The sequence below is a fragment of the Oncorhynchus masou genome, chromosome 27 (genome assembly GCF_036934945.1).
Source record: "Oncorhynchus masou masou isolate Uvic2021 chromosome 27, UVic_Omas_1.1, whole genome shotgun sequence".
Taxonomy (NCBI): Eukaryota; Metazoa; Chordata; class Actinopteri; order Salmoniformes; family Salmonidae; genus Oncorhynchus; species Oncorhynchus masou.
In genome coordinates, this window is record NC_088238.1 from 2,660,826 (window position 1) to 2,678,381 (window position 17,556).

General features: G+C 49.3%; 1 protein-coding gene across 1 annotated transcript in view; it reads left to right on the plus strand.

Annotated features, from left to right (window-relative positions):
• The window catches only part of LOC135515566 (carboxypeptidase M-like), a 123,661-nt gene that overhangs the window by 62,414 nt on the left and 43,691 nt on the right, over positions 1-17,556 (plus strand). The window contains exon 4 of the mRNA XM_064939186.1: positions 2,855-3,024. Coding sequence (XP_064795258.1) covers positions 2,855-3,024 — 170 coding nt within the window. The remainder of the gene's footprint in view (positions 1-2,854; positions 3,025-17,556) is intronic.

A 17,556-nucleotide genomic window follows, 5' to 3' on the forward strand; every position in this document is an offset into this window, starting at 1 on the left:
AGTAGTGGGGGTCTCAGACAGTAGAATGTGGATTCACCAGTAGTGGGGGGTCTCAGACAGTAGAATGTGGATTCACCAGTAGTGGGGGGTCTCAGACAGTAGAATGTGGATTCACCAGTAGTGGTGGGGGGGGGGGGAGGTCTCAGACAGTAGACTGTGGATTCGCCAGTAGTGGGGGGTCTCAGACAGTAGAATGTGGGTTCACCAGTAGTGGGGGGGGGGCCTGGGGCTCAGACAGTAGAATGTGGATTCACCAGTAGTGGTGGGGGGAGGTCTCAGACAGTAGAATGTGGATTCACCAGTAGTGGGGGGGGGGGGTCTCAGACAGTAGAATGTGGATTCACCAGTAGTGGTGGGGGGGGAGGTCTCAGACAGTAGAATGTGGGTTAACCAGTAGTGGGGGGTCTCAGACAGTAGAATGTGGATTCACCAGTAGTGGTGGGGGGGAGGTCTCACAGTAGAATGTGGGTTCACCAGTAGAGGGGGGGTCTCAGACAGTAGAATGTGGGTTCACCAGTAGTGGGGGGGGGCTCAGACAGTAGAATGTGGATTCACCAGTAGTGGTGGGGGGGGAGGTCTCAGACAGTAGAATGTGGATTCACCAGTAGTGGGGGGGGGGGGGGGGGGTCTCAGACAGTAGAATGTGGATTCACCAGTAGTGGGGGGGTCTCAGACAGTAGAATGTGGGTTCACCGGTGGGGGGGAGGTCTCAGACAGTAGAATGTGGGTTAACCAGTAGTGGGGGGTCTCAGACAGTAGAATGTGGATTCACCAGTAGTGGGGGTCTCAGACAGTAGAATGTGGATTCACCAGTAGTGGGGGTCTCAGACAGTAGAATGTGGGTTCACCAGTAGTGGGGGGTCTCAGACAGTAGAATGTGGATTCACCAGTAGTGGTGGGGGGAAGTCTCAGACAGTAGAATGTGGATTCACCAGTAGTGGGGGTCTCAGACAGTAGAATGTGGGTTCACCAGTAGTGGGGGGTCTCAGACAGTAGAATGTGGATTCACCAGTAGTGGTGGGGGGAAGTCTCAGACAGTAGAATGTGGGTTCACCAGTAGTGGGGGTCTCAGACAGTAGAATGTGGGTTCACCAGTAGTGGGGGGTCTCAGACAGTAGAATGTGGATTCACCTGTAGTGGGGGGTCTCAGACAGTAGAATGTGGGTTCACCAGTAGTGGGGGGTCTCAGACAGTAGAATGTGGATTCACCAGTAGTGGTGGGGGGAAGTCTCAGACAGTAGAATGTGGGTTCACCAGTAGTGGGGGGTCTCAGACAGTAGAATGTGGGTTCACCAGTAGTGGGGGGTCTCAGACAGTAGAATGTGGATTCACCAGTAGTGGGGGGTCTCAGACAGTAGAATGTGGATTCACCAGTAGTGGGGGGGGGCTCAGACAGTAGAATGTGGATTCACCAGTAGTGGTGGGGGGGGGGGGAAGGTCTCAGACAGTAGAATGTGGGTTCACCAGTAGTGGTGGGGGGAGGGAGGTCTCAGACAGTAGAATGTGGGTTCACCAGTAGTGGGGGGGGGGTCTCAGACAGTAGAATGTGGGTTCACCAGTAGTGGTGGGGGGGGGGGGTCTCAGAGAGTAGAATGTGGATTCACCAGTAGTGGGGGGTCTCAGACAGTAGAATGTGGATTCACCAGTAGTGGGGGGTCTCAGACAGTAGAATGTGGGTTAACCAGTAGTGGGGGTCTCAGACAGTAGAATGTGGATTCACCAGTAGTGGGGGGTCTCAGACAGTAGAATGTGGGTTCACCAGTAGTGGGGGGTCTCAGACAGTAGAATGTGGATTCACCAGTAGTGGTGGGGGGTCTCAGACAGTAGAATGTGGATTCACCAGTAGTGGGGGGTCTCAGACAGTAGAATGTGGATTCACCAGTAGTGGGGGGTCTCAGACAGTAGAATGTGGATTCACCAGTAGTGGGGGTCTCAGACAGTAGAATGTGGATTCACCAGTAGTGGGGGGTCTCAGACAGTAGAATGTGGGTTCACCAGTAGTGGGGGTCTCAGACAGTAGAATGTGGATTCACCAGTAGTGGTGGGGGAAGTCTCAGACAGTAGAATGTGGGTTCACCAGTAGTGGGGGTCTCAGACAGTAGAATGTGGGTTCACCAGTAGTGGGGGGTCTCAGACAGTAGAATGTGGATTCACCAGTAGTGGGGGGTCTCAGACAGTAGAATGTGGATTCACCAGTAGTGGGGGGTCTCAGACAGTAGAATGTGGATTCACCAGTAGTGGGGGGTCTCAGACAGTAGAATGTGGATTCACCAGTAGTGGGGGTCTCAGACAGTAGAATGTGGATTCACCAGTAGTGGGGGTCTCAGACAGTAGAATGTGGATTCACCAGTAGTGGGGGTCTCAGACAGTAGAATGTGGATTCACCAGTAGTGGGGGGTCTCAGACAGTAGAATGTGGATTCACCAGTAGTGGGGGGTCTCAGACAGTAGAATGTGGATTCACCAGTAGTGGGGGTCTCAGACAGTAGAATGTGGATTCACCAGTAGTGGGGGTCTCAGACAGTAGAATGTGGATTCACCAGTAGTGGGGGGGTCTCAGACAGTAGAATGTGGATTCACCAGTAGTGGTGGGGGGGAAGTCTCAGACAGTAGAATGTGGGTTCACCAGTAGTGGTGGGGGGGGAAGTCTCAGACAGTAGAATGTGGGTTCACCAGTATTTTATAATTATATGACAATATTTTAGGTTGACTATAATTCTATTATAGAATTTCCGATATCGCATGCCTTTTTATTTTCCTCCCGTTCTGGAACTTTGAGGGTTCATGACATGGCCTTCTACTAAGTTAATAGGATCTCTATGGTTGTAACTGTATCAATGCATCTCTTTTTTTAGGTGGTGGGCAGAGTTCTCCTGCTCCAGCTGATTGATCACCTGACCCGTGGTTACCTTAGCGACCCGCTGGTGACCCGCCTCCTGAACAGCACCCGCGTCCACATCCTGGTTTCCATGAACCCAGACGGCTTCGAGTCCTCCAGCAGAGACTGCATGTACTCCCAGGGGAGGTGAGATAGTGAGGGACATCATGGGTCGTCTTAGTCACCGTGGATGGAGGGACATCATGGGTTGTCTCTTAGTCACCGTGGATGGAGGGACATCATGGGTTGTCTCTTAGTCACCGTGGGATGCAGGGACATCGTGGGTTGTCTCTTCGTCACCGTGGGATGGAGGGACATCGTGGGTTGTCTCTTCGTCACCATGGGATGGAGGGACAACGTGGGTTGTCTCTTCGTCACCATGGGATGGAGGGACAACGTGGGTTGTCTCTTAGTCAACGTGGGATGGAGGGACATCGTGGGTTGTCTTAGTCACCGTGGGATGGAGGGACATCGTGGGTTGTCTTAGTCACCGTGGGATGGAGGGACATCGTGGGTTGTCTTTGTCACCGTGGGATGGAGGGACATCATGGGTTGTCTTAGTCACCGTGGGATGGAGGGACATCGTGGGTTGTCTTAGTCACCGTGGGATGGAGGGACATCGTGGGTTGTCTTAGTCACCGTGGATGGAGGGACAACGTGGGTTGTGTCTTAAAGTCAATAAGACCCATCTGTCCCTTCTGTCACTGTACGGTAACTTCAAAACCAACCCACAGCCTTGGTCCAGTCTGACTTGGTGTTGTAGAGCTTTCCAATGTGTTTAGGTGTGTTTGAGTGAATACATCTGACCGTCCGATGTGGTGCCACTCATCCAGACAAAGTGCATCGGTGTCGGTTTCACAGTATCGTGTTGATCTCCTAGAGGGTCGGTCAGCATCTATAGCGCTGTCCATGGATTTAACAGTGGTTACATTTCTCCAGACCACAGCTGTTTACCTAAGCAAGTGGCGGGGTGGGTCGCTGTTGTTGTTTTTTCAAATCCCAGATTGCCCCTTTTAAATGTAGTTTCAGAGTTCTACTGTGTCTGGAGAGAGTTGTGGCAGTGAGACTTTAGAGGATTATTGGCTGGGTGGATGGAGGGGCTGGGTGGATGGAGGGGCTGGGTGGATGGAGTGGCTGGGTGGATGGAGGGGCTGGGTGGATGGAGTGGCTGGGTGGATGGAGGGGCTGGGTGGATGGAGTGGCTGGGTGGATGGAGTGGCTGGGTGGATGGAGGGGCTGGGTGGATGGAGGGGCTGGGTGGATGGAGTGGCTGGGTGGATGGAGTGGCTGGGTGGATGGAGGGGCTGGGTGGATGGAGGGGCTGGGTGGATGGAGTGGCTGGGTGGATGGAGTGGCTGGGTGGATGGAGGGGCTGGGTGGATGGAGTGGCTGGTGGGGCTGGGTGGATGGAGTGGCTGGGTGGATGGAGTGGCTGGTGTGGCTGGGTGGATGGAGTGGCTGGGTGGATGGAGTGGCTGGTGGGGCTGGGTGGATGGAGTGGCTGGGTGGATGGAGTGGCTGGGTGGATGGAGTGGCTGGTGTGGCTGGGTGGATGGAGTGGCTGGTGTGGCTGGGTGGATGGAGTGGCTGGGTGGATGGATGGATGGTGTGGCTGGGTGGATGGATGGTGTGGATGGAGTGGATGGGTGGATGGAGTGGCTGGTGTGGCTGGGTGGATGGAGTGGCTGGGTGGATGGAGTGGCTGGGTGGATGGAGTGGCTGGGTGGATGGATGGATGGTGTGGCTGGGTGGATGGATGGTGTGGATGGAGTGGCTGGGTGGATGGAGTGGCTGGGTGGATGGAGTGGATGGATGGAGTGGCTGGATGGATGGATGGATGGATGGAGTGGCTGGATGGATGGATGGATGGATGGAGTGGCTGGATGGATGGAGTGGATGGATGGAGTGGCTGGATGGATGGATGGATGGATGGAGTGGCTGGATGGATGGATGGATGGATGGAGTGGCTGGATGGATGGAGTGGATGGATGGAGTGGCTGGCTGGATGGATGGAGTGGCTGGATGGATGGAGTGGATGGATGGAGTGGCTGGCTGGATGGATGGAGTGGCTGGATGGATGGAGTGGATGGATGGAGTAGCTGGCTGGATGGATGGATGGATTGAGTGGCTGGCTGAATGGATGGATGGATGGAGTGGTTGGGACCCCAGTGAAAGTGTACAGCTAAGGCAGTGAAAGTGTACATCCCAAATGGCCCCTGGGTAAAAGTGGCCCGCTACATAGGGAATAGGGTTCCGTTGGCCCGCTACATAGGGAATAGGGTTCCGTTGGCCCCCTACATAGGGAATAGGGTTCCGTTGGCCCCCTACATAGGGAATAGGGTTCCGTTGGCCCGCTACATAGGGAATAGGGTTCCGTTGGCCCCCTACATAGGGAATAGGGTTCCGTTGGCCCGCTACATAGGGAATAGGGTTCCGTTGGCCCGCTACATAGGGAATAGGGTTCCGTTGGCCCGCTACATAGGGAATAGGGTTCCGTTGGCCCGCTACATAGGGAATAGGGTTCCGTTGTCCCCCTACATAGGGAATAGTGTTCCGTTGGCCCGCTACATAGGGAATAGGGTTCCGTTGGCCCCCTACATAGGGAATAGGGTTCCGTTGGCCCCCTACATAGGGAATAGGGTTCCGTTGGCCCCCTACATAGGGAATAGGGTTCCGTTGGCCCCCTACATAGGGAATAGGGTTCCGTTGTCCCCCTACATAGGGAATAGGGTTCCGTTGGCCCCCTACATAGGGAATAGTGTTCCGTTGGCCCGCTACATAGGGAATAGGGTTCCGTTGGCCCCCTACATAGGGAATAGGGTTCCGTTGGCCCCCTACATAGGGAATAGGGTTCCGTTGGCCCCCTACATAGGGAATAGGGTTCCGTTGGCCCCCTACATAGGGAATAGGGTTCCGTTGGCCCCCTACATAGGGAATAGGGTTCCGTTGGCCCCCTACATAGGGAATAGGGTTCCGTTGGCCCCCTACATAGGGAATAGGGTTCCGTTGGCCCCCTACATAGGGAATAGGGTTCCGTTGGCCCGCTACATAGGGAATAGGGTTCCGTTGTCCCCCTACATAGGGAATAGGGTTCCGTTGGCCCCCTACATAGGGAATAGTGTTCCGTTGGCCCGCTACATAGGGAATAGGGTTCCGTTGGCCCCCTACATAGGGAATAGGGTTCCGTTGGCCCCCTACATAGGGAATAGGGTTCCGTTGGCCCCCTACATAGGGAATAGGGTTCCGTTGGCCCCCTACATAGGGAATAGGGTTCCGTTGGCCCCCTACATAGGGAATAGGGTTCCGTTGGCCCCCTACATAGGGAATAGTGTTCCGTTGGCCCGCTACATAGGGAATAGGGTTCCGTTGGCCCCCTACATAGGGAATAGGGTTCCGTTGGCCCCCTACATAGGGAATAGGGTTCCGTTGGCCCCCTACATAGGGAATAGGGTTCCGTTGGCCCCCTACATAGGGAATAGGGTTCCGTTGGCCCCCTACATAGGGAATAGGGTTCCGTTGGCCCCCTACATAGGGAATAGGGTTCCGTTGGCCCGCTACATAGGGAATAGGGTTCCGTTGGCCCCCTACATAGGGAATAGGGTTTCATTTGGAAGGGGGGCAGTGACAGTCACACCCATTAACAGATCCTGGAGTTTTATCTGAGATGTTTGTAGACACAACACCTCTACAACACCTCTACAACACTCTGATGTTTGTAGACACAACACCTCTACACCGCTCACCCACAACACTCTGATGTGGGCGAGTGGCAGGAAGCCACGGCCTGAAAACACTCTCTCTCACTCTGTCTCTCTTCTCTCTGACACACACACACTCTCTTTCACTCACAAACACTTGAATTTACACACACACACACATCCCATTTCCTGGCAGTGGATTCCCCCCCGGATGGGACAGGACACACACACACCCAGCCCCAAACAGTGACACACTCACATCGACTCACACAGATGTTATTCCCCCCGGATGGGACAGGACACTGACACCCACACACTCTGACTCTGACACAGTCATCCCATCCCCAAACAGTGGAAAAGAACTCTCACCTACTCGTTACCATAACAACTTTAAACAGGGAATGGTTAACCCACTGTTCCAGAGACGTCTCCCTTCCGGGGAAAAAAATATTATTAAGCAACAATACAATAACGCATCAAGTTGGGTTTCCAAAGTTTCAGTGATTGGAGGAGATGACGGCAACGACTTCCTGGAACTAAATGACTTCCTGGAACTAAATGACTTCCTGGAACTAAATGACTCGTCATGTTTTTGCTGTAATAGGGCTTAGATCAGGGGTCATCAGTTTAACTGAAACCACTGGCAATGAACACAACCTGTTTTGGTGGTAAATATCTGTCTGCACTGACCTGTTTTGGTGGTAAATATCTGTCTGCACTGATCTGTTTGGTAGGTAAATATCTGTCTGCACTGACCTGTTTTGGTGGTAATATCTGTCTGCACTGACCTGTTTTGGTGGTAAATATCTGTCTGCACTGATCTGTTTGGTAGGTAAATATCTGTCTGCACTGACCTGTTTTGGTGGTAAATATCTGTCTGCACTGAGCTGTTTGGTGGTAAATATCTGTCTGCACTGACCTGTTTGGTGGTAAATATCTGTCTGCACTGACCTGTTTGGTGGTAAATATCTGTCTGACCTGTTTTGGTGGTAAATATCTGTCTGCACTGATCTGTTTGGTGGTAAATATCTGTCTGACCTGTTTTGGTGGTAAATATCTGTCTGCACTGGCCTGTTTTGGTGGTAAATATCTGTCTGCACCGGCCTTGTTTTGGTGGTAAATATCTGTCTGCACCGGCCTTGTTTTGGTGGTAAATATCTGTCTGCACTGACCTGTTTTGGTGGTAAATATCTGTCTGCACTGACCTGTTTTGGTGGTAAATATCTGTCTGCACTGACCTGTTTTGGTGGTAAATATCTGTCTGCACTGACCTGTTTGGTAGGTAAATATCTGTCTGCACTGACCTGTTTTGGTGGTAAATATCTGTCTGCACTGACCTGTTTTGGTGGTAAATATCTGTCTGCACTGAGCTGATTGGTGGATCTGATATGTCTGCACTGAGCTGATTGGTGGATCTGATGTGTCTGCCCTGAGCTGATTGGTGGATCTGATGTGTCTGCCCTGAGCTGATTGGTGGATCTGATGTGTCTGCCCTGAGCTGATTGGTGGATCTGATGTGTCTGCCCTGAGCTGATTGGTGGATCTGATGTGTCTGCCCTGAGCTGATTGGTGGATCTGATGTGTCTGCCCTGAGCTGATTGGTGGATCTGATGTGTCTGCCCTGAGCTGATTGGTGGTTATTTAGAAGACCCAATAGAAGTGAACCATTTGTCCATTTCACTCTGCCTGTAACCCGGCCCTTTGCTGTCCCCTGTGTTTACTGTGAATACAGAGGAACAAAGCCTCAACCACAACACTGACCCTTTAGTCTTTTATTTGACTGTCTGGAAACAGGACCACTTCCCGAAGTCTCCAATTAGTCAGAGATGGGCCTGGAAAGTTCTGGTTTAGGTCCAAAATTGCACCCTATTCCCTATGGGCCCTGGTCAAAAGTAGTGCACTACATAGGGAATAGGGTGCCGTTTTGGGACATAGGTCCGGTCTTGACTCCATCTCTGTAATTAGCGGTGTTCAACTGGAGAGTCTTTGGAGCGCAGCCTCATAGGAGCAAATGGGAACATTTCTGAACTTCTCCTTTAGCCTACACACACACACACACACACACACACACACACACACACACACACACACACACACACACACACACACACACACACACACACACACACACACACATATACACACACACACACATATATACACACACACACACATATACACACACACATATACACACACACACACACATATACACACACACACACACATATACACACACACACACATATACACACACACACACATATACACACACACACACACATACACACACACACACACACACACACACATACACAGGCTTCTTGATGATGTTGTGGTTCTTGGAAGTGGCAGGAAGTCCCTAGGAATAGATTGTGTTTCAAGAGACTACACACATACACACACTGGCACGCATATAGATCTAAGCAATAAGGCACGAAGGGGTGTGGTATGAAGCTGGTTGAGAGAATGCCAATCACCCTTTGTGATTGGAGGATAGCTATGAGGGTTATCGAATCAGGATCAATTCTTTTGATCTCCTCCAGCTCGTTAATGATATAATGTTCATATTTTTAAAGAGAGAATGTCTCGTGTCTTTGGTAAATGACAGGAACGGAATGTTAGTCCTGGGTATCAGTCTTCAGCTATCACATCCCCTCTTCCTCACTGATATCCTGGACACTGATATCCTGGGCGCTGCTCGGGGCCTGGACGCTGCTCGGGGCCTGGGCGCTGCTCGGGGCCTGGGCGCTGCTCGGGGCCTGGGCGCTGCTCGGGGCGTGGGCGCTGCTCGGGGCGTGGGCGCTGCTCGGGGCCTGGGCGCTGCTCGGGGCCTGGACGCTGCTCGGGGCCTGGACGCTGCTCGGGGCCTGGGCTCTGCTCGGGGCCTGGACGCTGCTCGGGGCCTGGGCGCTGCTCGGGGCCTGGGCGCTGCTCGGGGCCTGGGCTCTGCTCGGGGCCTGGGCTCTGCTCGGGGCCTGGGCTCTGCTCGGGGCCTGGGCTCTGCTCGGGGCCTGGGCGCTGCTCGGGGCCTGGGCGCTGCTCGGGGCCTGGGCGCTGCTCGGGGCCTGGACGCTGCTCGGGGCCTGGACGCTGCTCGGGGCCTGGGCGCTGCTCGGGGCCTGGGCGCTGCTCGGGCCCTGGACGCTGCTCATTATGGTGTTCCTGGATGCTTCTTTACAACTGCTATTATTCAGCATTGAAGAAAAGTTATTAAAGTCTCCAACACTGCCTTCCAACGCTGCCACATCTGACGAGGGCAGTTTTATTTTACAACTAAAACAGATGCCTTTCCTTGGCCTTTTTAAGGCTTTTCATCTTTTGAAGCCAAAGTTTGTTATAATTAGAGACTAACACTGCCGTCCAACTCGGACCCATCCCATCTCGTGCTCCAACTGGGCCACAGTGGGTTGAAACATCACACCTCAGATCAGATCAGACCAAGTCATCCATAAGTTGCCGTTCTGTTACGCAATAAATCTGGATCCAATATGTCTGTCTGTGGGTCAACAGAGGTTATTTTTCTACACACTGAGCTGCATTCCAAATGGCACCCTATTCCCTATATCGTGCACTACTTTTGATAGAGTGCCCTGGTTAAAAGTAGTGCACTACATAGCAAAAGAGGCCAGTAGGGCTCTGGACAATAGTAGTGCACTACATAGCAAAAGAGGCCAGTAGGGCTCTGGACAATAGTAGTGCACTACATAGAAAAAGAGGCCAGTAGGGCTCTGGACAATAGTAGTGCACTACATAGAAAAAAGAGGCCAGTAGGGCTCTGGACAATAGTAGTGCACTACATAGCAAAAAGAGGCCAGTAGGTCTCTGGACAATAGTAGTGCACTACATAGCAAAAAGAGGCCAGTAGGGCTCTGGACAATAGTAGTGCACTACATAGCAAAAAGAGGCCAGTAGGGCTCTGGACAATAGTAGTGCACTACATAGCAAAAAGAGGCCAGTAGGGCTCTGGACAATAGTAGTGCACTACATAGCAAAAAGAGGCCAGTAGGTCTCTGGACAATAGTAGTGCACTACATAGCAAAAAGAGGCCAGTAGGTCTCTGGACAATAGTAGTGCACTACATAGCAAAAAGAGGCCAGTAGGGCTCTGGACAATAGTAGTGCACTACATAGAAAAAAGAGGCCAGTAGGGCTCTGGACAATAGTAGTGCACTACATAGCAAAAAGAGGCCAGTAGGGCTCTGGACAATAGTAGTGCACTACATAGAAAAAAGAGGCCAGTAGGGCTCTGGACAATAGTAGTGCACTACATAGCAAAAAGAGGCCAGTAGGGCTCTGGACAATAGTAGTGCACTACATAGAAAAAGAGGCCAGTAGGGCTCTGGACAATAGTAGTGCACTACATAGCAAAAAGAGGCCAGTAGGGCTCTGGACAATAGTAGTGCACTACATAGCAAAAAGAGGCCAATTGGACAAACAGGGGTTACCTCCCTTCTAGTCTGTGGTATAGCTACAGGAGGTTACCTCCCTTCTAGTCTGTGGTATAGCTACAGGAGGTTACCTCCCTTCTAGTCTGTGGTATATCTACGGGAGGTTACCTCCCTTCTAGTCTGTGGTATAACTACGGGAGGTTACCTCCCTTCTAGTCTGTGGTATAGCTACGGGAGGTTACCTCCCTTCTAGTCTGTGGTATAGCTACAGGGGGTTACCTCCCTTCTAGTCTGTGGTATAGCTACAGGAGGTTACCTCCCTTCTAGTCTGTGGTATAGCTACAGGAGGTTACCTCCCTTCTAGTCTGTGGTATAGCTACAGGGGGTTACCTCCCTTCTAGTCTGTGGTATAACTACAGGAGGTTACCTCCCTTCTAGTCTGTGGTATAACTACAGGAGGTTACCTCCCTTCTAGTCTGTGGTATAGCTACAGGGGGTTACCTCCCTTCTAGTCTGTGGTATAGCTACAGGAGGTTACCTCCCTTCTAGTCTGTGGTATAGCTACAGGAGGTTACCTCCCTTCTAGTCTGTGGTATAGCTACAGGGGGTTACCTCCCTTCTAGTCTGTGGTATAACTACAGGAGGTTACCTCCCTTCTAGTCTGTGGTATAACTACAGGAGGTTACCTCCCTTCTAGTCTGTGGTATAGCTACAGGGGGTTACCTCCCTTCTAGTCTGTGGTATAGCTACAGGGGGTTACCTCCCTTCTAGTCTGTGGTATAGCTACAGGAGGTTACCTCCCTTCTAGTCTGTGGTATAACTACAGGAGGTTACCTCCCTTCTAGTCTGTGGTATAGCTACGGGAGGTTACCTCCCTTCTAGTCTGTGGTATAGCTACGGGAGGTTACCTCCCTTCTAGTCTGTGGTATAGCTACGGGAGGTTACCTCCCTTCTAGTCTGTGGTATAGCTACAGGGGGTTACCTCCCTTCTAGTCTGTGGTATAGCTACAGGGGGTTACCTCCCTTCTAGTCTGTGGTATAGCTACGGGAGGTTACCTCCCTTCTAGTCTGTGGTATAGCTACGGGAGGTTACCTCCCTTCTAGTCTGTGGTATAGCTACGGGAGTTTACCTCCCTTCTAGTCTGTGGTATAGCTACAGGAGGTTACCTCCCTTCTAGTCTGTGGTATAGCTACAGGAGGTTACCTCCCTTCTAGTCTGTGGTATAGCTACGGGAGGTTACCTCCCTTCTAGTCTGTGGTATAGCTACGGGAGGTTACCTCCCTTCTAGTCTGTGGTATAGCTACGGGAGGTTACCTCCCTTCTAGTCTGTGGTATAGCTACGGGAGGTTACCTCCCTTCTAGTCTGTGGTATAGCTACAGGAGGTTACCTCCCTTCTAGTCTATGGTATAGCTACAGGAGGTTACCTCCCTTCTAGTCTGTGGTATAGCTACAGGAGGTTACCTCCCTTCTAGTCTGTGGTATAGCTACAGGAGGTTACCTCCCTTCTAGTCTGTGGTATAACTATAGGAGGTTACCTCCCTTCTAGTCTGTGGTATAGCTGTTCTTTCTCTCTCGTGCTCTCTTGCTCTCTCTCGCTCTCTTGCTCTCTCTCGCTCTCTCTCTCTCTCGCTCTCTCTCTCTCAATGTGGCTTTATTGGCATGGGTAACATGTTTAACATTGGCAAAGCAAGTGAAAAGAATAAACAAAAGTGAAATAAACAGTAAAAAGTGAGCAGTAAACATTACTCTCACAAGTTCCATGTGTTGTAGCGCCGTGCAAATAGTTAAAGTACGAAACAGCACGTATGGGTTGTATTTACAATGGGGTTTTTGTTCTTCACTGGTTGCCCTTTTCGTGTGGCAACAGGTCATAAATATTGCTGCTGTGAGGGCACACTGTGGTATTTCACCCAGTAGATATGGGAGTCTATCAAAATGTTAGATTTGTTTTCAAATTCTTTGTGGGTCTGTGTAATCTGAGGGGAAATGTGTCTTTCAACACAAACTCACTTTCTTGACAACGGCTCTGCTCTGCGACGCTCCAGAAGTATGACTTCTCTGACTTCTGCCGAGGCCGTATCAACGTAAATGTTGTACCACCAATGCAGACGTCGGGTTAACCACACAGCCCAGATGCACAGTACACTTCTCTCTCCAGAATGCACTGCTCTCTCCTGCCAATTTGTACACATTCATTGTTTCATAACTTTATTGCGTGAACTGTTTGCGTTCTGATCTGTTAGTGTATATCGATTCCCCCATTTACATCACCAGTAGTATATGTACCATTCATTTATATCACTTCTAATCCTGTGTAAATGCATTGGAAATAATGATATTGAGTCTTCCCGTTTTTATCATTGTCTGATTGGACAGATTGTTTGCAGAGCACACAACCTATGCTACACTTGTGTGAGAAGCAACTTTTGGTTTATTTCATACTTTTTTTAAATAGTTTTTTTTGTCATTGTCTTTTTGTTTGGAGGGATCCTGTCAATGTTGAGGAAGGACACACGCGTTGAAGTAGGCCTATTGGTTACCTGGCCTGATTTACACACAGAAGTAGGCCTACAGGCTACCTGGCCTGATTTACACACAGAAGTAGACCTATGGGCTACCTGGCCTGATTTACACATAGAAGTAGACCTATGGGCTACCTGGCCTAATTTACACACAGAAGTAGGCCTATGGGCTACCTGGCCTGATTTACACATAGAAGTAGACCTATGGGCTACCTGGCCTGATTTACACATAGAAGTAGGCCCATGGGCTACCTGGCCTGATTTACACTTAGAAGTAGGCCTATGGGCTACCTGGCCTGATTTACACATAGAAGTAGGCCTATGGGCTACCTGGCCTGATTTACACATAGAAGTAGACCTATGGGCTACCTGGCCTGATTTACACATAGAAGTAGGCCTATGGGCTACCTGGCCTGATTTACACACAGGAGTAGGCCTATAGGCTACCTGGCCTGATTTACACACAGAAGTAGACCTATGGGCTACCTGGCCTGATTTACACATAGGAGTAGACCTATGGGCTACCTGGCCTGATTTACACATAGAAGTAGGCCTATGGGCTACCTGGCCTGATTTACACATAGAAGTAGGCCCATGGGCTACCTGGCCTGATTTACACATAGACGTAGGCCCATGGGCTACCTGGCCTGATTTACACATAGACGTAGGCCTATGGGTTACCTGGCCTGATTTACGCATAGAAGTAGGCCTATGGGTTACCTGGCCTGATTTACGCATAGAAGTAGGCCTATGGGTTACCTGGCCTGATTTACACATAGGAGTAGGCCTATAGGCTACCTGGCCTGATTTACACACAGAAGTAGACCTATGGGCTACCTGGCCTGATTTACACATAGGAGTAGACCTATGGGCTACCTGGCCTGATTTACACATAGAAGTAGGCCCATGGGCTTCCTGGCCTGATTTACACATAGAAGTAGGCCCATGGGCTACCTGGCCTGATTTACACTTAGAAGTAGGCCTGAAATAGGTTCCGGTATCTTATCAGTGCTTGACTTGGACTGAAATAGGTTCCGGTATCTTATCAGTGCTTGACTTGGACTGAAATAGGTTCCGGTATCTTATCAGTGCTTGACTTGGACTGAAATAGGTTCCGGTATCTTATCAGTGCTTGACTTGGACTGAAATAGGTTCCGGTATCTTATCAGTGCTTGACTTGGACTGAAATAGGTTCCGGTATCTTATCAGTGCTTGACTTGGACTGAAATAGGTTCCGGTATCTTATCAGTGCTTGACTTGGACTGAAATAGGTTCCGGTATCTTATCAGTGCTTGACTTGGACTGAAATAGGTTCCGGTATCTTATCAGTGCTTGACTTGGACTGAAATAGGTTCCGGTATCTTATCAGTGCTTGACTTGGACTGAAATAGGTTCCGGTATCTTATCAGTGCTTGACTTGGACTGAAATAGGTTCCGGTATCTTATCAGCGCTTGACTTGGACTGAAATAGGTTCCGGTATCTTATCAGCGCTTGACTTGGACTGAAATAGGTTCCGGTATCTTATCAGCGCTTGACTTGGACTGAAATAGGTTCCGGTATCTTATCAGCGCTTGACTTGGACTGAAATAGGTTCCGGTATCTTATCAGCGCTTGACTTGGACTGAAATAGGTTCCGGTATCTTATCAGCGCTTGACTTGGACTGAAATAGGTTCCGGTATCTTATCAGCGCTTGACTTGGACTGAAATAGGTTCCGGTATCTTATCAGCGCTTGACTTGGACTGAAATAGGTTCCGGTATCTTATCAGCGCTTGACTTGGACTGAAATAGGTTCCGGTATCTTATCAGCGCTTGACTTGGACTGAAATAGGTTCCGGTATCTTATCAGCGCTTGACTTGGACTGAAATAGGTTCCGGTATCTTATCAGCGCTTGACTTGGACTGAAATAGGTTCCGGTATCTTATCAGCGCTTGACTTGGACTGAAATAGGTTCCGGTATCTTATCAGCGCTTGACTTGGACTGAAATAGGTTCCGGTATCTTATCAGCGCTTGACTTGGACTGAAATAGGTTCCGGTATCTTATCAGCGCTTGACTTGGACTGAAATAGGTTCCGGGATCTTATCAGCGCTTGACTTGGACTGAAATAGGTTCCGGGATCTTATCAGTGCTTGACTTGGACTGAAATAGGTTCCGGTATCTTATCAGTGCTTGACTTGGACTGAAATAGGTTCCGGTACTCATTCTGGGTGTCGGAGCTCCTCAATACTTCTGATCTAATATTCTATAAGAAGAACCGGAGCTCAAGCAGTAGAACGTGTGAGATGTCAGTACTCAGCTCCGGTGAGCTCCTGCCCAAGTCCAGCACTGCTTCTTATCCCTTGTGCGAATAGTCTACCGCTGTGTCTGTCCCGAGCTCACTGGTGGGGAAACTCTCTCTCTGAGGGACCAGAATATTTTACACAATGTTGCAAGTTCGCTAGTGCAAGCTTCTGGCCTGACCCAAGTTAATAGTTGATACAAGGTTTCAAGTTTGGCTACACGTGGCCTGTCTGCAACAATGTGATTTTATAGGATATTTTCGAGCTGCGTACTGCAATGTTTTTATTTGTTGGCTTCGTGTAGACTATTTTGACATAGATGGCAATAGATGTTACTTTTTAGGTTTTATAATTTTGATTAACTACACGACTACTATATATATATATATATATATATATATATATAATTTTACCAGGTAAGTTGACTGAGAAGACATTCTCATTTGCAGCAACAACCTGGGGAATAGTTACAGGGGAGAGGAGGGGGATGAATGAGCCAATTGTAAACTGGGGATTATTAGGTGACTGTGATGGTTTGAGGGCCAGATTGGGAATTTAGCCAGGACACCGGGGGTTAACACCCCTACTCTTAAGATAAGTGCCATGGGATCTTTAATGACCTCAGAGTCAGGACACCCGGTTAACATCCCATTTGAAAGACCGCACCCTGAGAGTGCCCCCTACTGGCCCTCCAACACCACTTCCAGCAGCATCTGGTCTCCCAGCCAGGAATTGACCAGGACCAACCCTGCTTAGCTTCAGAAGCAAGCCAGCAGTGGTATGCAGGATGGTATGCTGCTGGATCTAAATAATTTTGAGATTATTATCAATTAAACTGTTTCGCGGAAATGTGAATATAAAAACCATAACTGGCACGTAAATGGGTAGAGATGGTAAGATATATTTAACCATAAAACCATAACTGGCACGTAAATGGGTAGAGATGGTAAGATATATTTAACCATAACTGGCACGTAGATTGGTAGAGATGGTAAGATATATTTAACCATAACTGACACGTAGATGGGTAGAGATGGTAAGATATATTTAACCATAACTGGCACGTAGATTGGTAGAGATGGTAAGATATATTTAACCATAAAACCATAACTGGCACGTAGATGGGTAGAGATGGTAAGATATATTTAACCATAACTGGCACGTAAATGGGTAGAGATGGTAAGATATATTTAACCATAACTGGCACGTAGATTGGTAGAGATGGTAAGATATATTTAACCATAAAACCATAACTGGCACGTAGATGGGTAGAGATGGTAAGATATATTTAACCATAACTGGCACGTAAATGGGTAGAGATGGTAAGATATATTTAACCATAACTGGCACGTAGATTGGTAGAGATGGTAAGATATATTTAACCATAAAACCATAACTGGCACGTAGATGGGTAGAGATGGTAAGATATATTTAACCATAACTGGCACGTAGATGGGTAGAGATGGTAAGATATATTTAACCATAAAACCATAACTGGCACGTAGATGGGTAGAGATGGTAAGATATATTTAACCATAAAACCATAACTGGCACGTAGATGGGTAGAGATGGTAAGATATATTTAACCATAAAACCATAACTGGCACGTAGATGGGTAGAGATGGTAAGATATATTTAACCATAAAACCATAACTGGCATGTAGATGGGTAGAGATGGTAAGATATATTTAACCATAAAACCATAACTGGCACATAGATGGGTAGAGATGGTAAGATATATTTAACCATAAAACCATAACTGGCACGTAAATGGGTAGAGATGGT